General features: G+C 42.6%; 1 protein-coding gene across 1 annotated transcript in view; it reads right to left on the reverse strand.

Annotated features, from left to right (window-relative positions):
• Nucleotides 1-24262, reverse strand: part of wsb2 (WD repeat and SOCS box containing 2) — a 31614-nt gene extending 7352 nt beyond the window's left edge. The window contains exons 1-6 of the mRNA XM_033043112.1: nucleotides 23982-24262; nucleotides 21919-22093; nucleotides 12610-12842; nucleotides 8447-8578; nucleotides 5206-5306; nucleotides 1029-1207 (exon numbers count right to left, since the gene is read on the reverse strand). Of these exons, the coding sequence (XP_032899003.1) occupies nucleotides 1029-1207; nucleotides 5206-5306; nucleotides 8447-8578; nucleotides 12610-12842; nucleotides 21919-22093; nucleotides 23982-24009 (848 nt within the window). The 5' untranslated portion in view covers nucleotides 24010-24262. The remainder of the gene's footprint in view (nucleotides 1-1028; nucleotides 1208-5205; nucleotides 5307-8446; nucleotides 8579-12609; nucleotides 12843-21918; nucleotides 22094-23981) is intronic.
• Nucleotides 24263-27918: the final 3656 nt, after the last annotated feature.

The following is a 27918-nucleotide window of genomic DNA, read 5'->3' on the forward strand; positions in this document are numbered from 1 at the left end:
TTGGCTTCACTGTGACTTGCACCAACTACAATTCTGCAACATAGTGGTGTCAGCCATTCACTCAGCCTTTCCTATGGCTTTATACTTGTTCTTTGTCATCGTCTACCAGGTCCATTTGAAAGTCATGAGATCACAAAGTTTGTGACAAAGGAGGAGGCCATTTAGTCCATCATCTACATCCTTAATCTAACATGGTTGTTCTCCGAGATGCTGTTTGATATCCCGAGTATTTCAAGTTAATTTACTGTAGATTGGACAGCATTGCCAGCCAGGACAGCATTAACTGCCCATCCCTAATTGCCCTCGAGAAGTTGTGCTAAGCTGCCTTCTTGAACTGTGGTGCAGCCATGATGAGGTTACACCCAGTATTAGTAATGTTCCAGGATTTATACTGATGATATATTTCCAAATCAGGTTGGTGTACCACTTGGAGGGGAACCTGCAGTTGTTAGTGTTCACATAAACCTTGTAGTTCCTGCCCTCTTTGGTGTTAAGAGGTCATGGGAGTGGTATAGGTATGTGAATGAAACACATTTGCAGATGATACATATGTCACTGTATTCTAATGGAGTGCCACGAAAAGCTGTGGAGGCCAAGTCAATGGATATTTTTTAAAGCAGAGAGAGATAGATTCTTGATTAGTACAGGTGTCAGGAGTTATGGGGAGCAGGCAGGATGGGGTAGAGAGGGAAAGATATATCAGCCATGATTGAATGGCGGAGTAGACTTGATGGGCCGAATGGCCTCATTCTTTTATAACTTATGGCGGGTGAAAAAGGATATTTAAGGTGGTGGAAGGAGTGTCAATCAAGCAGGTTGCTTTGACCTGCATGTTTGCAAACTTTGTGGGAGTTATGTGCATGGATAGAATTTTATCATGCCATTGCCCTGAAGAATATCTTCAGTGAGGTCCTGGGGCTGGGATAATTGAACCCCACCGCCACTCACACACAATTATCATATTTTGTGTAAGGTATGAAGCGACAAAAACAATAGAGCCATTACATTTCACGCAGATGCTGCTTTACCTCAGCTTCATCAGGCTTTCTCCAGTGTGTGGGTCCCATACGATTACGTGCGTATCATACGATGCAGTTGCTAATAAAGCTCCATCAGGGGAAAACTCACACGAAACTACATCAGCATTATGTCCTTCGAGTTTCCGAATCACTGTATACGAAATTGTGCTCCACAGGAGAACCTGCAACTGCAATACAACTGAAATTATCCACAAATAACTGCCAACGCTAATGCAGAATTGTTACAGAGTTAGCTAGCCAACATAATAATAATAATAATAAATTTTATTTAATGGGCGCCTTTCATACATCTCAAGGACACCTTACATAGTAATCGGAATAAAAACATATAATCGGAGTAAAACAAGTAATTAAAGACATCACAGTGACACAAATTAAAAACAGAATTCAATCCAAAAACAGAAAATCAAAAACACAGTGTGAAGAGAGAGCAGCGGCAGCCAAATCGTGCCAGCGTCCACTCTCTCTTCACGGCAGCCATCTTGGACACAGACCTACAGGACTACAATTAGACAAAAAAAAATCATCCCCCCACAGTGGATAGCACTGTGGAGGAAGGCACAATGTCCAGTCCCCACCCCATGTTCACCCCAAAGTCAGGCCTATTGAGGCCACCGCAGTTGCCTCTACGGAGGCCCAATGTCCCTGGCCGTTCTCACCAGGTGGTCTTGCCCCGGCGTCGGGAGAGTCCTTTCGGCGGCTGGGCTACCTGGAACGGCCGCTTCTTGGTTGGAGCCCGCGGCTGCCGAAGCCGACAAGGCCGCGTCGGTTTGGCGCTCCTAGGCTCCCGATGAAAAAGTCGGCGCCCGCTCTCCGCACTGCCGCCTTGCCGCCTCTACGCACGCCGTCTCTCCGCTCCGCAAACCCGCAGCCCGGAGATGTTGCTCACGGTGGTCCAGCTCGCCAGAGCTCCAGCGCGGCGACCCAGGCAAGGCATCGCCGGCTCCGCTCCGGCGCTCCAATGCAGTGCCGCCACCCAGGCCGAGGTGCTGGGTGGTTCCCGCCAAGAAACGGCGCTCCAAGCCCGCTGGTAGGTCACGAGGACGGGTCGACGGGCAGCCCGGAAAAAAGGCTGCCACACCGACCAGGTAGGGACCTATAAATAAAGTAACACCTACCCCCCCACATTAAAAGATCATATCCCCTACAAACAAAAAAACAGGACTCACTAAAAACTAAAAAAAAAAAAACGAATTTAAGACGGACGGCTGCTGCTAGCAGCCGTTCACCAAGATGGCTCCTCCTCCCCTGAACATCAAATGAAGTCTATGTTAATAGTGCAATTAGGATTTATCCAAGACATTAGGCTAGTAACTCAAGGACCTTACCCCCCCACCTTGATATAACAAATCGTGCCACCTTTTTCCTGTATAGCGAGGTGCATTCTACTACAATTTGCCTCTTTTTCCTGTAAATGCAAAAAGTGCAGTGCTGCAAGTACATACATATGCGACTGCTATAGTAAAATGATGGCACAATTTTGGAGCCAAGACAAAATAAAAAGACGGATTTCAAGTCAGTTTTCAAGTTGCAAGCGGGAAATGAAGGGCACTCAGAGAAATAATCAAGGAGGAGGTGGTATTGGGAAGTAAAACCACAAGCACGGTCAAACAGCAGGTTGAAGAGATTATCGAACAGATTCGCAGAAAGTGGTGTCTAACAACAGCAAACTAGATCGTGACAGCACCCTGCACATAATTAAAAAAGTAACAGGTCACTGAAATCAGAACATGATCTTAAAACGAAGCTAATGACACGTAAATACGGCTTCCAATTTCACTTCCACAATACAAGCAGTTGGTGTCAATTCTTGGGAGGCTGGCAGTCTTTCTTGCAAAGAACACAGCGAGGTCTGAAGAAAAATCTCAATCCGAAATGTCACCTATTCCTTCTATCCAGAGATGCCGTCTGTCCCGCTGACTTACTGCAAGGGTAAGGTGCTGCACTTTGAGGGGGGTCAATTAATTGTAGGACCATTACCAGCACTGATTAGAGAGATCTTGGGGTTCAAGTCCAGAGCTCCATGAAAGTTGCAACACCAGTTTTTACATGGTTGAGACATGAGTATCAGGAAGAAATGATGATGCAATGTTATGAAGTTTCATGAGGCAACATTTGGAGTATTGTGTGCAGTTATGATTGCTCGATTACAGAAAGGATGTGGAAGCTTTGGAGAGGGTACAAGGGAAGTTTACCGGGACAGTACGAGAATGAGTGGTTGGACAAACTTGGATTGTTTTTTCTGGAACATCATAGGCTGAGGTGAGACATGACAGAAGTTTTAAATAATCAGTTTAGTTTATTGTCATGTGTACCAAGGTACATGTACCAAAGTAAGAGGCATAGACAGGGTAGACAGTCAGAATCTTTTTCCCACCATGGAAATGTCAAATACAGAGAGCACAGCTTTAAGGTGTGAGGGGGAAAATTTAAAGGAGACCAGCCCAAGTGGGACCCGTTGGGTCCCGTCCCCTCAACGAGCGGTTGCAGGGGCGAGGGCGGCCTGCGGCATCACACACACACTAACCCCCACCCCCCTTGATACTATTAATTGGCTCCTTTTTCCCCCATCCCCCGCCCTGTCCGCTCGCACATAGACCCAAATACGCAAACGCTGCCAGTGAGGGAGAGGGGTGGGGGGGTGGATAGGGTGAGGGGGGTAGAGAGGGAGAGGGGTTGAGATTGAGGGGTAGGGGGGGCGCTCAGCGTCACAGGGGAGGGTTGGTCCCCGAACGCAATACTCCACCACTCACCATAGGTTCCAATATTCACCACTCCTTAGAGAGGGAGGGGGGTAGAGAGGGTGGGGGGTGAAGGGGAGAGGATGAGAGGGGGAGAGGATGAGAGGGGGAGGGGATGAGAGGGGGAGGGGTGAGAGGGGGAGGGGTGAGAGGGGGAGGGGTGAGAGGGGGAGGGGGGTGAGAGGAGGAGGGGGTGAGAGGAGGAGGGGGTGAGAGGAGGAGGGGGTGAGAGGAGGAGAGGGGGAGGGGGTGAGTGGGGGAGGGGGTGAGTGGGGGAGTGGGGTGAGTGGGGGAGGGGGTGAGTGGGGGAGGGGGTGAGTGAGGGAGGGGGTGAGTGAGGGAGGGGGTGAGAGGGTGAAGGGGTGAGTGGGGGAGGGGGTGAGTGGGGGAGGGGGTGAGTGGGGGAGGGGGTGAGAGGGGGAGGGGTGAGAGGTGAGAGGGGGAGGGGTGAAAGGGGGAGGGGTGAGAGGGGGAGGTGTGAGAGGGGGAGGGGTGAGAGGGGGAGGGGTGAGAGGGGGAGGGGTGAGAGGGGGAGGGGTGAGAGGGGGAGGGGGGAGGGGTGAGAGGGGGAGGGGTGAGGGGGTGAGTGGGGGTCCCCCTCCCGTGCGGAGTGTCCCGTCGTGTCTTGCTAGTTGTGACGCGAGTCAGAATTTTTTTTCTTCAAAATGAGAACGTTGAAAACTTTAATATTTTGTAGCTGTTTTTAAAAGGTTAGTAACTTATGAAATATAGGTTGAAGTGCGACGGGAAGATATTTATCCGGTCGGCGGAAAACATGCGAGTAGCATATGTGAAAATGGGAAGGCTGGGGCCTAGTGTTTGGAAGAAGATACAAATTAAGGAGATTACAAGAAAACCAACACAATCCTGGCTCACACAGACAAGTCTTTTAGATAGTGTGAGATTGCAGGGAATTGAGGGCTATGGATCATGCATTGGCAGATTTGATAATTTTAATTCAGAATCATACAGTATTAGGCATGGTGAGCAGAAGGGCCTGGTCCTGTGCAGGACTGTCCTATATTCCACATTCTTAACAAAAAGGTAATAAATAAAAAAGGAATGAATGCCAAAAATAATAAATCAGATACACCCTTAATCTCCCAGTGGGTTAACCTTGGTGATCTTTATGCTAGGACGCACGTTTTCATTAACAAGGCAGAAGCAGGATAATCCATTAGTCACAGGAAGAATTGATCACGTAATACTTGATTGAACAGTAACAACTGGCAGGCCAATTTGATTTTACCCATGAGACGAAGATAACAATCTCAAATTGCAATTATGCTCAAAGGAAATTATAGTTAAGCTATTTTCCACACAAATAGTTGGCATTTTTTTCATCAGGCTAAATCAAATGGCAAAATAAAATGTTCTCAAAGCCTCATCTGACTGGCATTTACTGTTAAAAATTGGGAACTTACAGTCTTTCCTCCTCCCACAGAGCAAAGCTTGCTTGAGTCAGGAGACACAGCACAACAATAGACCCATTGTCTGTGATCATCTAATAGATGCAGTAGATTACCTGCGAAGAATAGAAAGAGAAAATAAACCAGATACAGTTTGTCACACTTAAATAATCTTCTCTATAGGATTTCATAATTGTGAATGAGTCAAACATTTCTACACGAGGCAGAAAGCCAACAGGGGAACACCCAATTTAAGAAACATTTCCTGTCATGAGGAATTTCAACTGCAGATAGCATCCACAGAATGCATCTCTCATTTCTTAATGAAAGGAGTAGGTCCGAGCCTGAATGATTCATGCATTTTTGGGATGTTGCAAAATCCTCTGCCTAACACATTAAAATATTAACTCTTTCTAAAATGGAAACAGCTTTCATTAGATCATTTTCTGTCTGTTCTTCTTTCGTACTCTCTCACTGTGCAGTTCTCGCTCCTGTGGAGTTCTGGTCGCCCCTTTACAGGAAGGAGGTGGAGGCTTTGGAAAGAGTGCAGAGGAGATTTACCAGAATGATACCTAGATCAGAGGGCATCAGCTACAGGGAAAGGTTGGGCAGAATTGCATAATTTTCTCTGGAACACCAGAGGTTGCAAGGAAACCTGATAGTATATAAAATGATGAGTCCGTCAGAACCCATTTCCCAATATCAACAGCAAGAGGGCATACCTTTAAGGTGAGAGAGGCAAAGTTTAAAGGAGATGTGCAGAGCAAGTTTTTTTTAATTTTTAATTACTCTGAGGGTGGCGAGTGCCTGGAATGCATTGAAGGATGTGGTGATGGAGACTGATACAATAGTGGCTTTTAATACTTTTGGACAAGCACATGGGTATGTAGAAAAGGAAGGGACATGGATTATGTGCAGGCAGATAGGGCTGGTCTTGGCACAGACATGCTCTGTGTTCCTCCTATTACCCAAAGAAATGCCTGTAGTTTGATAGACGTTGTAAATTGCTCAAAACACAAAGGACTGCAGATGCTAGTTTACAAAGAAAGACACAAAGTGCTGGAGTAACTCAGCAGGTCAGGGAGCATCTCTGGTGAAGATAGATTGGTGATGTTCCTGGACGGGGCCCTTCTGCTCAGAATAGGTGGGTGGCAGGATACTCAGAGCAAGTTGGTGGCCACAAGAGTGAGAATAGGTTACGAGGAAATAAATGGCAGAATGAGACTGATGGATGTGAAAGTGGTTGAACAGTTTTTGAATGTGAATGTGGTGAACAGTTTTTCCAGAATGTAGGATACAACGGTGTCGTCCCTTGGGTGTCAGTATTAAGCCCGGTGTTCTCTTGGATATCTATTAACTTTTGGACTTCAAAATAAGATAAATGTCAAAGAATGCAGGGTAATATAAAACTTTGAAAGGAACTAAACCATAGGTAGGATTACAGACCCTAGGGAGGCAAAATCAGGCCAGTGAAGTGGGCAGAATGAATTTAATGCTGAACATCCTGGGAGAATGAATGATTGAAATCAATGCAACAAACTAAATAGTACAATTTTAAAGATGATTATAGGAACTAGAAAACTTGGAGTCAAGAGCATGTACCTGCACAAATCTTTGCAGGTGGTAGGACAAGTTAATAATACCGTCTTCAATAAGGAATCATAATTAAGGTATAAAAGAGGCAGAAAGTATATAGGTAGGGAATTATACTAAATCTATCCCAACACTGGGTTGGTGTCGGGAAAAGCATTGGGTATCACATTTCTGGAACCAGGCAAAGGCCATTGATGAGATGCAGAGAGGTTTGCCAGATCAACCATGGAAGAAGGGCTTCTATCACTTGAAGTGATTGGAGCAGTTTGGGTTCTCCCCCTATTAGGGAAGGTTCAGAAGAGATTTCTCATGTATTCAAAATTAGAACAAATGTTTTCAAAAAAATTATTAAAGAGAAACTGTTTCCACTCTCAGCTGAATAAAGTGACACTTGAAATGGAGATAAGGGTCTGCAGATGTTGGAATCTGGAACAAAAACTGCTGGAGGAACTCAGCAGGTTGAACAGCACCTGTGGGGTCGGGGAGAATTTCAATAGTTCTGCAGGGCTTTGACCCAAAACATCAATAAATCCTGACCCCCCCCCCTTCCATCCTAACCCGTAGATGTTGCTCAATTCTCCCCACCCTCACAGATGCTGCTCAATCTGTTGAGTTTGTCCAGCAGTTCATTTGGCAACAAACTGAAGTTAAAATGGGAAAGTGTCATGTAATTAAATAGCATCTTGGTGAGACCAAACTTGGAAAATGTCTAGTTTCCCTACCTATGGAATGACAATATGACAAGGACTCACCAGAGTGATTTCACAATTTTTCATATTTTGCTTGGGCAGCTTACAACTCAGTGGTATGAATTATGATTTTTCTAACTTCGTAATCCTTGCATCCCCCTCTCTCCATCCCTCCCCCACCTATGTCATACCAGCATCAAAGTCGTCTTGAGTCCCATTGTCTATACTTGTTTTCATCTAGGCGACAGCTAACAATGGCTTGCTGCCTTTATCAACATTTGCATATCTTTCACTCATTTATTCTATATCTCTCTACATTACCATCTACATCTCTCGTTTCCCTTTCCCCTGATTCTCAGTCTAAAGAAGTATCTCAACCCGAAACATCACCTACTCCTTTTCTCCGGAGATACTGCCTGACCCGCTCAGTTACTCCAGCTTTTTGTGTCTATCTTCGGAGTGATTTCTAAGATAGGGTCATTGTCCCAGGTATATACGTTAAAAAAAAAGTTACTTGCTCCCTGACTGAAAAGGACTGGACAAGCTAGATGCAGGAAAAAAATTCCCAATGTTGGGAGAGTCCAGAACCAAGGGCCACAGTCCTAGAATAAAGGGGAAGCCATTTAAGACTCAGGTGAGAAAAAACTTTTTCACCTAGAGAGTTGTGAATTTGTGGAATTCCCTGCCACAGAGGGCAATGGAGGCAAAATCACTGGATAGATTTAAGAGAGAGTTAGATAGAACTGTAGGGGCTAGTGGAATCAAGGGATATGGGGAGGCATGCGTTATTGATTGGGGACGATGGGGGAAGTTTTTTCTCACCTCAGTCTTAAATGGCTTCCCCTTTATTGATTGGCATTTTCAATCGTTTTCCTGAAGGCTCCAGATAAAAACCCTAATTATACATTAATACTTCATTGTAAGGGGGGGGGGGGGGGGGGGGGACATAACAAAACAAAAAGATTTTCATTTACCGTCCTGTTGTAGGTCCCATACCCGCAAAGTCGTGTCTCGTGATGCAGAGACCAGCATGAAGTTTTCATTGGAGATAAAAGCAATACTCCTCACCACAGCCTGATGCCCTTTTAAATTGAAAAGTAGATGTGCTGCAACAGAAACAGAAAATACTGTGATATGAAAATATTGTCATTTCCATCACACATCAATGCATGGCAAATTTGTTGGGACTCTCTCTGGACAAGCTTCCAGAAAGGTTAGCTTCCTAATCTCCCACTTAAGCGGCTGTTCTTTATCCCATTATTTAATGTGTGGGCTTGTAAAATGCCCAACCTCAGTGGACAAAGTCGTTCCAGTACATGCACACTGCTTGACCAGCAACACACAGCTATGATCCCAGGATAGATGTTCCCCTCTATACTATAACATTTAACATAAGAGCACAAGACAAAGTAGAAGCAGAACATTTTTAAGAATAAAGCTTGGATGTCAAAGGCTCCATCATTCAATAAGACCATGACTGTTTTTATGTCTAGACTCCTGCCCATTTCTCCAATCTCTCAAATGCCAAAAATCTGTCCATCTCAGCCTTGACCACGTTCATTAAATCAGCCTCGCGATGAAGAATTCCTAAGATTTATCAACCTTAAAAGGAGAAATTCATTCTCATCCCCATCTTAAATGAGTGACGCTTTATTTTGAACTGAACGGATTCCAATACTGTGCACTGAACTCCAGATTCCCCCACAAGGAGGAAACATCCTCTCAGAGTCCACCTTGTTTACACCCCTAAAAATTGTATATGTTTCATTATTATTATCCCTTATACTTTCAACCACCAATGAGTTTTGTCCCTACATAGCAGAATCTCAGACTGAAAGCCACCATCAGTACCCCGAGACAACCCACTTCTCTAGCCGTTTCAGAACTTTTAAAGGGACCTGTTGCTTGCATTACAAGGTCATACATGATGATCCCACGGCCTTCTGAAGGATTAGAGGCGTAATTCTCAGAACTCATTGAATCTATTCACCACAATAGCATAGCACCCCAATATGTCAACAGCATGCTAATCAAATGGCTGCCATCATAGTCAAGCATCAGTAAATAACTTGTAAAAATAAATGTTAATTTGATTTTATTCCATGCAAGGGGCACACATTTTTAATTATTTAACAACTTGATACCTTTAACCAGAAAATGGTTAAAATCTGGTGACCCTCCGACCCTTCTTTAGTCAGAGGGTAGTTAATCTGTGGAACTCATTGCCACAGAGGGCTATGGAGGCCACGTCAGTGGATATCTTTAAGGCAGAGATAGACAAATTCTTGATTAGTACGGGTGTCAAATGTTATGGGGAGAAGGCAGGAAAATGGGATTAGGAGGTAGAAATCAGCCATGATTGAATGCCGGAGTAGACTCGATGGGCCGAATGGCCTAATTCTACTCCTATAACTTGCGAACGTGTAAATGCAATTGCAAACATAAATCCCTATGCTGTGTTTTAAACCTGTGCTGCTGTAAACTGGATAATACACTTAGTTGCTTCATGCGGTAAAATATCTTAAGAGATATATACAGTGCAGAAACCGGTATCCATGCTGACCAAGTTACCTATTTAATTATTCCCACTTGCCTTTGCTTGCCCCACATTGTTTCTGTGGCTATTTACCTTATCCATGCCCTTATTATATATGCTTCTTGTAAGGTCAACCCTCAGCCAACTGCGCTCCTGAGTTAAAAGACCCAGCCTATCTTAGAACTCAAACCTTCCAGACCAGGTAACATCCACTTAAATATCTTTTTGTGCTTTCTACAACTATTTTCCAAAAATTGCAAAAAACATTATAAATTCATGTTCCACGGTATGAAATTGATAAAATAACAATCTAAGCACAGGCCAGTGTGCAAGACCAGCTAATTGTTTTTTTAAATGTGGGGAATTATAAATGTAAATAGGGAAAGATTGGATCGGCTGGGCTTATTTTCCATGGAGTGAACAAGGCCGAGAGATATCTGATAGAATGTAACATTATAAGCATAAGACATATAGTCAATCTTCTTCCCATCGTAGGGGTATAAAAAAAAAATACAGATTTACAGCAAGGAGCTTTTAGAAGGATTTCCATTTAAAAGAGAGTGTTTTCTTTTTATACACTCTGCCAGAAGTAGTGGTGGAATCAAATGCAATCACTGCTTTTAAGGGCGATTTAGACAGGCACCTGAATAGTCAAGGTACAGAAAATATGATAGGCAAACAAAACAAAAACAAAAAAAGGTCAACATGGTTGCAGTGGGCTCAGCTGTTTCTGTGCTGTGTACTGCTACATTCTCTTCCACAATAGATAAGTATTTTACAGTAAGTTCTTTACCATAATTCATATACTGAGAATGCCGTACGTTAACTGGCTCAATATTCCATATTGTAAGAGAAAAGCATTTTAAGAAGGAGGACTGGGCATCTTTATAAAAAAGTTCACTTGTCACGATGAACCCAATTCACCAGTTTCATTGAAAGCACACAATTACCATTCAAATACACGATGGAATAAATTCCTTACACCAACCTCATTTTAAAATTATCTTCCATTTAGCTTCCTGTTTGTTGAAGATTGTAGTGCATGTTAACAATGTAAATGAACCTTGGTAAAAACTCACCCCTGACCAACACAATTCCCCAAAACAGAAAGTCTAGCCCAATGACTGAGGGAATGGAGAAGAAAAGGAGTTTCTTTAACTGGTTTCTTTAAGGCTGGTGAATATGTGGAATTCATTGCCACAGTGGGTATTTTAAAGCAGAGATCGATAGTTCTGGATTACTAAGGGCATCAGAGGTTATGGGGAGAAGGCAGGAGGATTGGGTTGAGGGGGAAAAAAAATAAAAATAGATTAGTCGATTGAATGGTAGAATAGAATCAATGGGCCAAATGGCCTAAATCTGCTCCTATGTCTTATGGAAGACCAAATAGAAAAAAGGGAGTAATTTTGCTGTATTTGACCAATTGCAAACACAGGAATGGATTGAATTCCTTATGGAGGAAGGCACTCCTGTTGATGTGTTTGAATTTCTAGATTAAACCTCCATGTTGAAGGTAATGCATACAAATCCAGTGATGTAACATAAGGAAACTATCAATTAGTGTATTCCACCAACTGGTATATTTCCTTGCACGTTTTAGGTACAGTGCGGAATTTCGGCCAACCAAGTCCACTCCAACCAGTGATCCCCACACGCTTGCAGTATCTTACACACACAAACACAAGGGATACCAACCTCATTAACCTACAAACCAGTAAGTCTTTGGAGCGTGGGAGGAAACCAGAGAAACCCTACACAGGTCATGGGGAGAATGTACAAACTCCACACAGACAAGCAACCATAGTCGGGATCAAACCCAGGTCTCTGGCGCTGTAAGGCTGCAACTCTACCGCTGCACCACCATGATGCCTGTTATCGATCATCCATGCAATGACAAGAGCAGGGAACTTGACAATTGCAGCTGGGCACCTCTCCTATACTCAGCTCGAAATTCATCGCTCCTTTTTTGGTTCCTTTGTTTACATGGGAAAAATAACCAGATTTTAGCGTGGAAGGGTTTTTATAATTAGCCTAACTTATTGATTGTTATACAGAAATAATTTGAAACTTGTTTCTCCTAGGTAATGACTCAGTGCTGCTGTTCACGAGGTGTTTGCAGCTCTCCAAACAGTTGACTATTTATCATTAAACACTTTAACCAATTAGGAAAACTGCAGCTTGTACGAAAAGTTTGATGAACACTGGAGCAGTCCTCACAGCACTACAATTTATTTTAGTCGTCTTTGAATTAGCAAAGGAAAACACAACTTTAAATTTCCACAATCATTAGACAGCAACACTGTCAGAAATGTGTAACCTGTGGACGAGAAGACGAGTTACAACTATGATCCTCCAGAAATACACCATCTGTCAAGGATTCATACCAGACCTCTGCTACTTATTATATTTAATGAAATAAATCACTCCAGAGAGATGTTCATTCAACAATGGCAGTGAGAGGTTAATATTTTGAAGAGAGGGGGAAATTTCAAGGCGTTTTTGCATATAAATAGTTTAAAAGCTGCTGTTTCCCCAGGGTGAAAAGTACATTGTATCACAACAACAGCATTGCCAAAGTAACAGGACATCAAGACATTTTACCAGAAGGCACTTCCCACAGTTTGATTTCTCCATTGGCGAGACCTGTGGCGAGGACCATCCCCGAGATCCGAGACACACATTTGCTTTGGTTCACTGACGACCGACCTCCATTCTCAGGCTGGGGTGCACCAATTGCTAACCCCCACACATTCTGACCACAATCGATTATCTTTTCCCCACATTGACTTCTTCCTTTTCTGTCCAATTTTAAACGACTTGCAATTTTATGGCTTCTGTAAAAAGAGACAAAAATGTTTGCCAAATAAAAGAAATTCACTGATGATATGCTGATCATTCGGGATTACAAGCCTCTGTCCATGCAAATGCACACATCGCTTGCACTAGATCAGCAACTAACCTAGACTGCATTTTTCAGTGCAAAGCAAGATATTCCAGACACTTTACAAGAAATAAAAACAACCCGTGGCAGTATTTAGTTTAATTTAGTGATGCAGCGCGGAAACAGGCCCTTCGGCGCACTGGGTCCGCGCCGACCAGCGATCCCCGCACATTAACACTACCCTACACTTACCAAGCCAATTAACCTACAAACCTGTGCGTCTTTGGAGTGTGGGAGGAAACCAAAGATCTCGGAGAAAACCCACACAGGTCACGGGGAGAACGTACAAACTCTGTACAGACAGCACCCGTAGTCAGGATCGAACCCGGGTCTCCGGCGCTGCTAGGGCTATAAGGCAGCAACTCAACCTCTGCGCCACCGTGCCACCCTAAAGATGGCTTCCTTCATGATTACTGAAGAATTTAATTGCACATGATGTTGATGAGGCCACCCTTCGCACATTGTGTTCAGTATTGGTCACCTTGCTACAGGAAAGACACCATTAAGCTGCAAAGAGAAGGTTTACAAAGGTATTGCCAGGACCCGAGGGCCTGAACTACAAGGAAGGGATTGGGCAGGCTAGGATTTTATTCTCTGGCGCACAGGAGACCAAGAGGCGATGTTTTACGGAGATAAATTAAGCATGAGGGGACTAGATAGAGTGAATGGATAGATTTGTTTTGTACAACAGGGGAATTATGAACAAGAGGGCAAAAGTTTAAGGTAAGAAGAAAAATATTTAAACAGGGACCAGAGGGGCAACCTTTTCCACACAGGGTGGTGGGTGTATGGAACAAGCTGCCAGTGAAAGTAGTTGAGGCAGGTCTAATTACAACATTTAAAAGACTTTTGAACATGGATAGGAAAGGTTTAGAGGGATATGGATAAAAGGAGACTACCTTAGATGGAGCATCTTGGTTAGCAGGGGGTTGGAATGAGGGTTTCATTCCATGCAGCATGACTAATTGTTTTAATTGTAGCTATTTTCATGATAATCCTACATACACTCAACCTTATTTACCTACAATGTGTAGCATGGAAACAGGCCAGGCCAGACCAGCTTTCCTCAACTACACTACAGAATAATTGTATACACACTTTCCGTGGTCAAGTTTTGTGAAATGTGTAATTCTATTAACTCAACTACTTGAATTGAATTGAATTGAATGCCTTTATTGTCATTCAGACCTTACGGTCTGAACGAAATTTCGTGCCTGCAGTCATACATACATCATACAATAATAACAACAATAAACACAAATTAACACCACCACAGTGAGTCCTACAAGCACCTCACTGTGGTGGAGGCAAAAATCATAGGGCTGCAGTCTCTTCCCTCCTCTTCTCCCTCTGCGCTGAGGCGATTCCCCACCGGGCGATGGTACAAACAGTCCCGCGGCTCACCGAACCCCGCAACGGGCCGGATCAAACACCGCGGCCCGGGGTGGTCGAAGCTGCCGCCCTCCAATCCAACGGGCGCAGCCAGAACGCCGTCCCAGTTCACGTGGAAGTGGTTCCACATTCTGGCCAATCAGATGGTAAAGCAGTAATGCATTTATTAGCGGGCTGACAATGATATTTCCATCTAAAAAAAAATCGTGGAACTTCATCAAGTCCATTAGTTAAAATAATGAGACAATGACCAGTTGGGACATCTTTCTTGGCAGTCCTTAGGTTCACATTTGACCATGGCTACATTACTATCTCTATTATTCTTTCTTTACCACCACCTCAGTAGAGTTTTCCAGCACAGAAACAGACCCTTCGTATCAACTCATCCAAGCCAACCAAATTGCCCAAACGAGCTAGTCCCCGACTCTGGTCCATATTCCTCCAAACCCTTCCAATCCATGTACCTGCCCAAGTGTCTTTTAAATGCTGCACCTACCGCTACCAGCATCCTTTAGCAGTTTGTTCTGCATGCAGAACGTTCTGGACCTCAATCTTTTCCCTCTGACCTGAAATCCCCAATCTAACCCAGGGAAGAGATTGTGGCTGTTCACCTTACCCATGCTCCTCATGATTTTCTATACTTCCATATGATCACTCCTCAGGCTCCTGTACTCTGGAGTAAAAAGTCCTAGTCTATCCAGCCTCTCCTTGTCAATCGTAAATCTTTTTTCACAGGTTATAGGAGTAGAATTAGGCCATTCGGCCCATCACCATTCACTCATGGCTGATCTCTGCCTCCTAATCCCATTTTCCTGCCTTCTCACAATAACCCTTGACACCCGTTCTAATCAAGAATTTGTTTCCGTCTTAAAAAATACCCACTTGGCCTCCACAGCCCTCTGTGGCAATGAGTTCCACAGAATAACTATCCTCCGACTAAAGAGGTTCCTCCTCACCTTTCTAAAAGAGCACCCTTTAATTCTGAGGCTATGACCTCTGGTCCTAGACTCTCCCACCAGCGGAAACATTTTTTCCACATTTTTGAAAATCCTCTCCAGCTTAATGACATCCTTCCTAGGACAGGACAACCAGAACAGTACATAGGACACCAATGTGGCCTTACCATCAAATTGGACAGCTGTAACACAATGTCCCAAGTCCTGTACTCAATATCCTGAACAAAGACAGCAAGCACACCAAATGCCTTTTCACCACCCCCCCCCCCCCCCCCCCCCCCCTCCACCCCCCCTCCACCCATCCTTACTTGTGACACCATTTAAGGGATGATGTACACATTTCCATAGGTACCTCTATTCTGCAACACTTTCCATGGTCCTGCCATTTACTGTACCGGATAAAAAGACCAGCCAGAGTTCCTGTTTCCTATGATGGACACAAAAAGCTAGAGTAACTCAGGGGACAGGCAGCATCTCCGGAGAGAAGGAATGGGTGAAGTTTCGGGTCGAGACCCTTCTACAGACTGAAGAAGCCATTATAGTAGTTAGCCACTCAAAGTTGGACAGTTACCTGCATTCCACTAAACACACACACACTGAAGAAGGGTCTCGACCCGAAACGTCACCCACTCCTATCCAGAGATGCTGCCTGTCACGCTGAGTTACTCCGGCTTTTTGTATCTATCTTCGGTTGAAAACAGCATCTGCAGTTCCTTCTTTCATATTCCTGTTTCCTATAATTGTGTATGTCCACCAGCCAAGGTAAGATAGCTGACGTGATACTCTTCACGTAAAACAGCACTGACTAATACCGGCTCAAGCGAGATTGCAGAGGCTGAGGAATGACCATTGAATACACCATAAAGGAATTCATCATCTTGGGGGACAAAAACAGCTGGTAGAAAAGGTGATAGAGTGGGTTCGGACTGATATAAAAAAAGGTTTGTGCCAATTACTATTGACCAAGGGAGATAAAATATCATCGAGTTCCTCAGCTCTGGAACCATTTAGTAATATATTTTTGCTGTACTCTCCCAAAGACCTTCTGAACCTTCACTAATTGCACCAACTGGAATTGGCCAATTCTACTATTTGCATCAGTGTTAAAATCAACAACAAAAGCAATGGTCCTCACATGGGCACAAACTGAAAAACAACCATTTACCATGTCTCAACTCAGTCCTTTTTGTCCACAAAGCCCAGACTCTTTATTCTCAGAAACCATATTTTTATGTGGATAACTTATCAAAATCCACAAAGATGACATCCACACATTCCTTCATTCAACTTGCCACATTGCCACACCAAACATATTAAGTCAGAGTCTGAAGAAGGGTTTCGGCCCGAAACGTCGCCTATTTCCTTCGCTCCATAGATGCTGCTGCACCCGCTGAGTTTCTCCAGCATTTTTGTGTACCTTCGATCTTCCAGCATCTGCAGTTCCTTCTTGAACACATATTAAGTCAGGTTTGCTTTTAAATTCCCATTATCATCCTGTCATAACTCAAATTTTAAGTGGTTGTTAATTTCCAGTACTACTCCTCACCAATTTAGTGCTTTGAAAAACTTTCCCAAAGTTTAAACTGAGCATGTTCTTGCAATGTTGTTTAAGGTAAGACATTGCATTTGCCATTTTATAGACCACAGTAACCCTGTATCTCCTGATGTGGGCCAACTTCAATTCTTGCATTCCACACAAGATACAGATCTCTTCTGATGTGCCTTGCCAATGAACAGAGCTGTCAGCGCTATCCGAATACTAACATTCATTATTAGTTAGCTACGGAAAGTTGGTCAGTTACCTATATTCCACTAAACACATACAGATCAATTACAATCAAAGCCCAGCCCCACAGTACGAGTTCACTCCAAGAGTTCTCCTGAGTTTGCCCTGATTCGAACACGGAGATTTACGGTAATGGCCACTCATTGGTACGCGGGGCTCTCGTGGACATCATGTTGAAAAATCTTCACGAGTCTTAGCGTGCTTACCTGCCGTTAACGAGTCTTCCCGGGTACCTGCCGTTAGTGCTAAGAGACGTCCCCGAGCTCCGACGTACCCGCTACGTTCATTCTCTGTGCTTACCACGAGTTTGATTTTTTTTTTAAACTCGTGAGAGCTCTTGAAATGAACTCGTACCGTGGGATAGGGATTTTACAATCCCCCAGCCCACTTTAAGCAGGAACAACCAAATCTTGGCTGCGATACTGAGGGTTGCATTATCTGTATTATCTTTATGACTGACAGAAGATTGGTGCGGAAGAAGTGGATTTTAATTCGTGGGACATTGGCACAGTATTGGGGAAGGAAGGAGATGTTCCAATGGGACAGACTCCACTTGAACCTGGCTGGGACCAGGGTGCTGGCAAACTGCATAACCATCTTTAAACTAAACGGAGGGGGGGGGGGGGGGGGGGGGGGGGGGGGAGGAGGTCAATAAATTGGAAATGCATAGATGAAGTTAATGGAGAGTGCAGGACAGGTTACTGAAGCCTTCCGAAGTAATAGGACTGAATGTTTAAGGGATAAGAGACTAAAGACAGGTAAAATCAGGATCATTGCGAGAACAGAGTTGGTGAATACCGAACTAAAGGTGTTTTATTTGAATACACATAGTATACAGAACAAAGAAGATGAGCTTATAACGCAGTTAGAAATTGTTAGGTGGGCCACATGAGTGGCATGGGGTGGGGGGGAATACATTTGTGAAATTTGAGCAATGTGTGTAAACAGTATGGAATGTTTGTATAGGCTCCGAAAAATGTTGGATGTATATTTTGCACGGATCATGTATTGTATATATTTATTACTTGAATAAAGTGTATTTTGAAAAGAAAAAAAAAAATGGCAGTAATTTCTGGGAATAATGCAGAAGATGCAGGATCTTTTCATTCCAAAGAGGAAGAAAAATGAGGTGACCATGGCTGACAAGGGAAGTCAAAGACAAAATACAACTAAAAGGGAAGGCATATAACATTGCAAAGATTAGTGGGAAGCCAGAGGATTGGGAAGCTTTAAAAAACAACAACAAAAGGTAACTAAAGGAACGAATGGGGAGAAAAGATGAAATATGAATGTAACCTAGCCAATAATATAAAAGAGGATAAGAAAAGTTTTTTCAGATATATATAAAGCGTAAGAAAGAGGCAAGAGTAGACATTGGCTGCTGGAAAATGAAATTGGAGAATTGGAGAAGTGATAATGGGGAATAAAGAAATGGCAGATGAATTGAATGTTTTATTGCATCAGTCTTTACAGTGGAAGACATCATGGGATAGAGTGGATGTTTCCACTAATGGGAGAACCTTGGACTAGAGGTCATAGTCTCAGAATTAAAGGATGTTCCTTTCAGAAGGAGATAAGCAATTTCTTTAGTGGTGGTGAATCTGTGAAATTCTTTGCCACAGAAGGCTGGGGAGGCCAATTCGATGGATATTTTTAAGGAAGAGATAGATTCTTAATTAGCATGGGGTGTCGGGGGTTATGGGGAGAAAGCAGGAGAATGGGGTTAGGAGGGAGAGATAGATCAGCCATGATTGAATAACAGAGTAGACTTGATGGGCCGAATGGCCTAATTCTGCTCCTATCACTTATGACACCAGTAACATGCTTGAAATTCAAGGGAGTCAGGGGATGGAAGTTAGTGGAGTGGATATTACTAAGGATAAGGTGTGTCGGAAGCTAAAAGGTGTGAAGGTGGATAAGTCACCTGGACCGGATGGACTGCACCCCAGGGTTCTTCAAGAGGTGTCTTTTGAGATTGCTGAGGCATTAGTAATGATCTTTCAAAAATGACTAGTCGGGAGTGGTCCTGGACGATTGGAAAATTGCAGATATTACTCGGCTGTTCAAGAAGGGAGGAAGCATAAAGGGCCTGTCCCAGTGATGCGACCTTTTAGCGACTGACTTCGACCTTCAAGCTCGAGGGCACTCACCTGGAAAACCTCGAGCTGGATCGAACGACCACGCGCGCGCGCGCACACACACACCGCAAAGGCGGGGGCCAGGGAAAGCGGGGGAGCGCTGTCTGAAATTCACACTCGCGATGAACAGAAATGTAAGAGACGGCTGGCACAGTGTACGGTAAGTCCTTTAGAGAGTGCGGAGGGGAGGTGAGAGGGGGAGAGAAGGAGTGGTGACACTTTTAAGAAGCCAGACAACTTATAATAAAGTTTAGCGGGCATTTTACATTAACGGTCGGTTTTCCTTGAAAACTCCAATGAGCCAATGCCCGGTCAGCGAAGGAGATTGCCTACAGCTGCCCTCGACTGCCTGTAACTACATAGCAACCCCACTGCACTACGAGTTCAAAAGAACCAATTTTTACTTGTGGAAAATGTTTCAACATGCTGAAAAATTTTCCTCGACCAAACTGAGGCTGCGAGTATGCGGGAACTTCCCTCGTGCATGAAGCAGAGTTCCAGTGATCTCATTGGACCTCCTTGGACCATTGTGTCGACCATGCTGTGAGTTTGAGTCGACGGCAAACTTTTCTAAACTTGCAGATTAGGTCGCCGCAGTGGGACAGCCCCCTTAGAATGGAAACTATAGGCCAGTTAGACCGACTTCAGTATTTGGTAAAATTTTAAAGTCCATTATAAAGAATGATGTGCTTCAGCACTAGGAAGACATGATAAAATCAGGCAAAGTCAGCATGGTTTTGTTAAGGGGAGATGTTGACTGACGAATCTGCTGGAATTATTTGAAGAAGTAAATAGCAGGACAGACAAAGGAGTGTCAGTGGACATTGTTTACTTGGATTTACACAAGGCCTTTGATAAGGTACGACATGTGAGGCTGCTATAGAAGTTGGGAGCCTATGGTATCAGAAGGAAGATACTAGCATGGATAGCAGGTTGGCTGGATGGCAGAAGGTGAAGTGGCAGGAGTTCCGCAAGGGTCGGTGCTGGGGCCACTACTCTTCACGTTGTATATCCATGATTTAGATGAGGGAACTGAAGGTTTTGCAGCCTAGCTTGCAGATGGTACGAAGACAGGTGGAGGGGCAGGTAGTGTAGCGAAAGCAGGGACTTGGACAGGTTGAGAGAGTGGGCAAAGAAGTGGCAGATGGAATACTGTGTAGCAATGTGTGGAGTCATGCATTTCGGTAGTAGGAATAAAGGCGTAGACTATTTTCTAAATGGTGAGAAAATTCAGAAATCGGAGGTGTAAAGAGACTTCGGAGTGCTGGTACACAAAAAGTTAATTTACACGTTGAAATTTATTTTGAGAGTACGAGAATATAACAACATGGACATAATGCTTGGTCTTTATAAGGCACTGGTCAGACCGAATTTGGAGTTTTGTGAGTAGCTTTCGACCCTATATTTGAAGGATGTGCTGGTATTGGAGAGGGTCCAGGAGTTTTTTTAATGATAATGATCCTAGGAATGATTGGATTAACATATGTTGTGAGCGTTTGAAGGCACTGGGCCTGTACTCGCTGGAGTTTAGAAGGATGAGGGGGCACCTCATTGAAACTTACTGAATAGTAAAGGCCACGGTAGGGTGGATGTGGTTAGGAAGCTTTCAGTAGCGGGAGCGCTTAGGACCAGAGGCGTAGCATCAGAACAAATGTACGTACCTTTAGAAAAATGAGGAATTTCTTTAGTCAGAGGGTGGAGAATCTTTGGATTCATTGCCACAGAAGGCTGTGGAGGCCAAGTGAATGGTTATTTTTAAGGCAGAGATTGACGGACAGGCAGGAGAATGGGCTTGAGAGGGAAAGATAGATGAGCCATGATTGAATGACGGATGGGCTGTATGGCCTAATTCTGCTCCTATAACTTATGAACTAGATTTGTAGTCACACAACATAATGTTGAGAATATTTTTGTTTAAACTGCAAGTGGTTATGATTCACGTGAAAGGAGTAACATCCTTGTGAACGCAAGGCAGTAAAACAGGTTAGAGTGTTCCTCATGAATTTAGGGTGTGACCCAGTAACGTTGCATCTTCATCCAAACAAATAAAAGCTTGCAGCTTGAAGTTTGGAGTAGTTGTTACATCCATCCCCATGCAGCCATTAAAGTACTTGATAGCTATTGGAATTTTATCTCATCTTACCCGTGGGATGCATGATAGCATTGGTCACAAGCACACTCGCGCACACACACTCGCGCGCACACTCGCGCACACACACTCGCGCGCACACACTCGCACACACACACACACACACACATTAAGAGGAACCGAATTAGGTAATCGTAGAGGCAAGAAGTAATGCAACATAAAATTCTCTCAGCCTTCCACAAATGCACTAATACTAAAATATAACACTGATGGACAACTGTAGATTATTTGACCTCAATCTCCTGTGCACTCCTGCATTTAGGTCACACACAGAGCACAGTTCCCATTCTGCCATGACTCCTGTGGCCAAAAGTATATATTTGGATATATGGAGAACAAATAGAGGACATACATTTCAAGTACTTATACTAACCAGCCATCTCAAACCAAGTGATCTTAATGGAGTCGAATGGGCTATCATTGGAGCTCACAAGAGCATACTTTGAGAGGGCATCGCAGCGAAAAAAAACTCAAGAATAATCACAAAGAATAACAATCAGTCACCAAAGCTTTGTTCGATTCCTCAAGGACTAAATTTTAAAACTTACATTCTGCGGTCTTCAAGTGGCCAAGGAATCAATGTTACGATGTTGTATCCTTGCGACCAGGCAAAGTACGAGCCGTCGGGTGAAAATGCCACACCCCAAGTTTCAGAGCCAGATTTAAAATCTAATTCCGGAGATCGGTTGGGTACAAGCTTTGCAACCAAAAGAGACCTAGGTTCTGTAAGAAAAGTCATGCTGCATTTAACACATTTTCCTTCATGAATTGATGCATAACATGCAACTGCATCACATTGACTTTTTAGGCATAACTCATACATTAGGTCTTTCCTCACTTTTGCACCTTTAGTTTTAAACACCTTTACATGATATTATTGTGTGAAGAGTTCCAATTAAAAAAATCTTTTATTTTTCAATGGAAAAAAAGGCGTGATTTCCCCCATGCCTGTTAAATCGTTACCATTGAGTGGTGAAACACAATCACCTCCTGTCCTCAAAATGAATTTAGTTCAAAATCAATCACATTTTTGATTCACATTTGTTTTGTGATCAACTTTTCCAATTTTGAAAGATTACAATCCAAAAATAAACTCCACATGTCAATAAAGTGCCACTCATTTTTCTTTCTCTAAAACATTTCCACATTAAGGTGGGCCTGGGGCCTTTTTGCATAGGAACTTTCAGACCACAATTCATTATGCTGTATTACTTCAGAATTTCTTATGAAAAGATCTAAAGGTGCAACCTTCACACTGGGTAATTGGAAATGAAAATAGCATTATCCTTCAGTGTCCTTATCAAAGACTTATGAATAGATAAGCGTTATAAAAAGATGAATGTTTTCACAGGTATTAACCTCCACACTATCGAAGAGGTCTTCAGGAGACGCTGCCTCAAAGACCCACACCACCCTGGCCACGCTCTCATTTCACTGCTACCATTGGGAAGATAAAACAGTCTGAAAACCATGACCACTAAGTTTAAGAATACCTTCTTCCCAACAACCATCAGATTCTTAAACACTACACAACACGACTACTCGACTATGGACCATCTTTGATTTCACTAAGTGTATTGAGCTTTTTTGGGTTTATTAACTTATTGATATATATTTTTTGCTTATAATATATTATTATCCATATGCATTGTGTTTACAGGTCTATTTTGCTGCTGCAAGTAAGAATTTAATTGTTTTATTGTCATTACATATGACAATTAACCTTACAGTAAGGGTTATTACAGTGATTTCCCTGTAGGACAATCAGGGGCATGACTCCTATCTTGGCAAGGGAATTAAAATGTTCTCCATGCTCATTAAAACATGTAGGAACCTAATACTCTAGCAAAATTTATCCCCTGACCGATGCAAAACAAAAATAATCAAACCCTTCAAAAACACTGCTAATTACTGTGCATTACGGCTGAGACACAGCATTCCTACTCTGGAGGTAGAAAATTATTGGTTCGTATCTCACTCCAAAAGCCTTTTCTTTTCCCAATGATTTCGCAATAACACGAGTTGTGGATACTAGATCACGGGATGTATTTTAAAATATGCAGATACATTTTTGATATATCAGGGGATCGAATACCACGGGGAAACGGCACGGAAGAGATAACGAGGTCTAGAGTGGATCAGCCACAATTATAATATTGAAATGTAGGGCAGGATTTGAGGGGCCGAGTGGTCTTTTCCTTGTCGTGTACTCTTAAAATATATAAACATGGAAACATCTGGCAGAATCAGCATCTAGACCAATCCTTCTCGTTTGATAACATGATACCCCTTCGATTGAACTAGTGACTGGTCACAAAACATCTAATTGTTTCTCTTATTTTGCAATAAAATTGTAGACACAAAGTTATTAAATTAGGCTGTTGCCTCCACACATTGAACACGGGGAGACTGCCGTTCTTAGTTGCAATAACTGCAGGCAGTCACGTTTCCGACAGCCCAGCTGGTAGTTGCAACCAGTTATAATACAGTTCAACAAATTATATATAATAAACACGTTACATTTTATAACAATTCGAGGATAACGTAACATGCAATGCAGCTACGTGCAAAGCGTGCTCTATGGAGATTTATCCCTCCTGTGTTTGCTTACCTGCGTTGCATTCAATATACTCGTCCATCAACAAGAAACAACAAGAAACAACAAGAAACAACCAGCTATTCCTCCTGCGTCCTCATGGAAAGGGTGAAGTATCAATCTACTTTACCTTTCGATTCCCGTACAGCTTCAAACATTCCCCTTTCGCCCCGCCCACTCCATTCGGGAAGACATGCACATGTTTTGTGTGTGTGTGGGGGAAAGAGGAAAAGTGAGTCACTGGTCGGCTACGTGTCAAAAGTCCAGGCGCTGATCACGCTGAGAGTGTTGTTTGCAACACCGTGCATGTCCACGCCACACGGACCCTACCTCCAACCAGCTGAGCCTTTCCACGTGATACCCAATCAATCACACCGCTCCTTCCAGCAAGGAAAGTGAAATTAAAAACATCACGCCCAAAGTGCTTTTTAACTCATATTCAACTCAGGTCGCTTACAACATAACAATATGACAATTGAATTCCCCAATTATAGGTAACACCACTCCACCCACCCCTTCTACTCTAAGCCTCCCACCCAGGTGCATTTCCTCCACTATCCCAAAACCTTATCATTGATTAATGTGGGTGTCAGGGGTCCTGGGGAGATGGCAGGAGAATGGGGTAAGGAGGGAAAGATAGACCAGCCGTGATTGAATGGTGGCGTAGACTTGATGGGCCGAATGGCCTAATTCTGCTCCTATCACATGAACTTTCTCCTGCTCCCTTCCACCTCTATCCCTCCCTCTGGTTTCACATATCACGCTGTTTCTCTCCTTATCTTACACCCTTCTGTCTCCTTTTCATCTCTAGCCTTTGTCACTTATTCCACCCATCTTGGTTGTTGGTTACATTACGGATAGGTACAACAGGATATAGATCAGATGGAAAGCTCAGTAGAGTGTTGGCAGATGCAATCCAATCCTGACATGTGCAATATGAAGTCAAGTAGGGGTAGGATATAAGCAATAGGCTGGGCTCGTTTTCCCTGAAGTAAAGGAGGCTGAGGGGTGACTTAATAGAAGCATGTAAAATCATGAAATGCATAGATAGGGTAGATGGTCAGAATTAATTACCCCATGGTATGGATATGAAAAACAAGAGGCCATAGATTTAAGGTGAGACGAAAGAGTTTAAATGAGGATCTGAGGGGAAAGGTATTTATATAGGGAGTGGTGATATCTGGAACACTGCCAGAGGAGATGGTGGATTCAGGTACAATTACTATGTTTAATAGGCATTCAGACAGACACTCCAATCAGCAAGGCAATGAGTGATATGGATTCAATGCAGGCAAATGGAATTAGTGTTGATATGTAAACAAGTCAGCATTTTTGTGGTAGGACAATGGGCCCATTGCTATACTATACAATATATGATTCCTTAAAGTAGTCCCTCATCTGTTCTCCGAGACAGATGTAAAAAGTCTCTGACCAGAAACATTCACTGTTTCTCTTCTGGCAGTGACTGCCTGGCCCAGCTGGTGTTTCCAACATTTTCTGTTTTTATTTTAAATTTCCAGCATTTGCAGTTTGATGAGGTTAAAAAATTAAAGAGTCCCTTGCAGAGTACAGCAAAGAACAAGGGTACTTTACGCAATTTTACTCCCAGTCATCACCAAAATAGGAGAAGATGCTGTCTGCCACAACCTTTTTGGAATTGGACAAATACCAGTGAGACCAAAAGAACAACACAACAAGGTAATGGAAAAATGAGGGACTAAATAAACACACTACATACTACCATGACAAGTTCTGAAAGAAGTCATATTGGGAGATAATGGTGAACCACAAACAACAAGGATGACAGAATATGATAAACATGGTTTGAAAACTTTTGAATATACCGAGCATAAATCACAAGATATGGAAAATGATTATGATCCAGAATATAATTTCTTCAACAATATCAACAACAATTGCTGATGAACAGTTTAACATGAAGGTTAAGTCAGATTATAAAATATCAATTATCCACTTTAACAGCAGAAGCCTATATGCCAACTTCGAAAACATCAAAGAATATGTCAATTCAAGAAACCATTCAATATAATAGCTATATCAGAGACTTGGATCAGCTCAGAGAAGAATGTGGACTTTGAGTTGATTGGATATGAATTGAATTATATGAACAGGCAGAACAAGAATGGAGGGGGCGTGGCTTTGTAAGTGGACGTGCTAGAATGTGTCACAATAGAAATCTGCATGGAAAAGAAGAAAAATGTAATTGTGAGCTGTATACATAGAGCACCGGGATCTAATATTGAAATATTTAAGGATTGGATGGAAGAAATATTTGGTAAAACAATTCAAAAGGTTATGTTCATCTGCGGGGATTTCAACATAGATTTGTTAAATCCAAATAAAATGACCGAAAAGTTTATGAATGCAATGTATAGTATGAGCTTTAGTCCAACAATCACTAGACATAGCAGAATTACATCTCACTGTGCCACGCTAATAGATAATATATTCACAAATGTTATGGAAGATAATATAATGAGCGTGTTATTAATAAATAACATCAGTGACCATTTGCCAGTTTTTGCAATCTATGACAGTAACTATAAGAAGGATAAGAATGTCGATAACCTGAAATACAAATGAATGAGGACGGAAGAATCTATGAATGCATTTAGAAATCAATTACTATCACACGATTGGAGAATAATAAACGAGGAAGAATACATTGACAATGCATATGAAACATTCTTAAAAATATTCAAAACATTGTATGGCAAAAACTGTCCAAGAAATAAATACAGTAGAAAACAAAAATAAATAGATATTCCATGGATTACAAAGGGATTTCGAAGTGCCTGCAAAAAGAAAAATACTTTATACAGAGAATTCATAAAGTTTAGAACTAAAAAGGCAGAGATGAAATATAAAAATAAGTTAACTAATATTATGAGGATATGTAAGAAAGAATACTATAATGAAATATTAGATAAAAATAAAACAACATTAAAGGTATATGGAGTGTGTTAAACAGTATTTTTAGAAATGGATCTAGAAACTCGTTACCCTCAGTATTTCATTGATAACGATAAGACCATAAATAATATGGATGATGTGGTTAGTGGTTTCAACAATTTTTTTGTAAGTATGGGACCATAATTGGCAGAAAAAATCAATGACCCAGAGGCACCCAAAGATGGGACTGATGATGATTATGGAGAAAGAAACCTAGGCTCACTTTTTTTTAAGAGCAGTAGAAGAAAACAAAATCATGAATATTGTAAATAAATGTAGGAATAAAACTTCTACTGACTGGAATGAAATTTACATGACAATAGTCAAGAAAGTCATTGATGGTATTGCAAAACCACTAACGCACATCTGTAACTTGACGTTTCTAACTGGTATGTTCCCAAGCAAAATGAAAATGGAAATAGTATAAAAGTGGGAATAGACACCACTTAATGAATTATAGGCTTGTTCCCTTACTTTCCCAATTCTCCAAGATACTGGAAAAACTCTTTACTTAAAGACTAGACAATAGACAATAGGTGCAGGAGTAGGTCATTCGGCCCTTTGAGCCAGCACCGCCATTCAATGTGATCATGGCTGATCATCTCCAATCAGTACTCATTCCTGTCTTCTCCCCATATCCCCTGACTCCGCTATCTTTAAGAGCCCTATCTCGCTCTCTCTTGAAAGTATCCACACTCACAACTCTCTGTGAGAATAAGTGTTTCCTCGTCTCCGTTCTAAATGGCTTACCCCTTATTCTTAAACGGTGGCCCCTGGTTCTGGACTCCCCGAACATCGGGACCATGTTTCCTGCCTCTCGCCTGTGCAAATCCTTAATAATGTTATATGCTTCAATAAGATATCCTCTCATCCTTCTAAACTTCAGAGTATATAAGCCCAGCCGCTCCATTCTCTCAGCATATGACAGTCCCGCCATCCCAGGAAATAACCTTGTAAACCTATGCTGCACTCCCTCAAT

Source organism: Amblyraja radiata, chromosome 25 (genome assembly GCF_010909765.2).
Source record: "Amblyraja radiata isolate CabotCenter1 chromosome 25, sAmbRad1.1.pri, whole genome shotgun sequence".
Taxonomy (NCBI): domain Eukaryota; kingdom Metazoa; phylum Chordata; class Chondrichthyes; order Rajiformes; family Rajidae; genus Amblyraja; species Amblyraja radiata.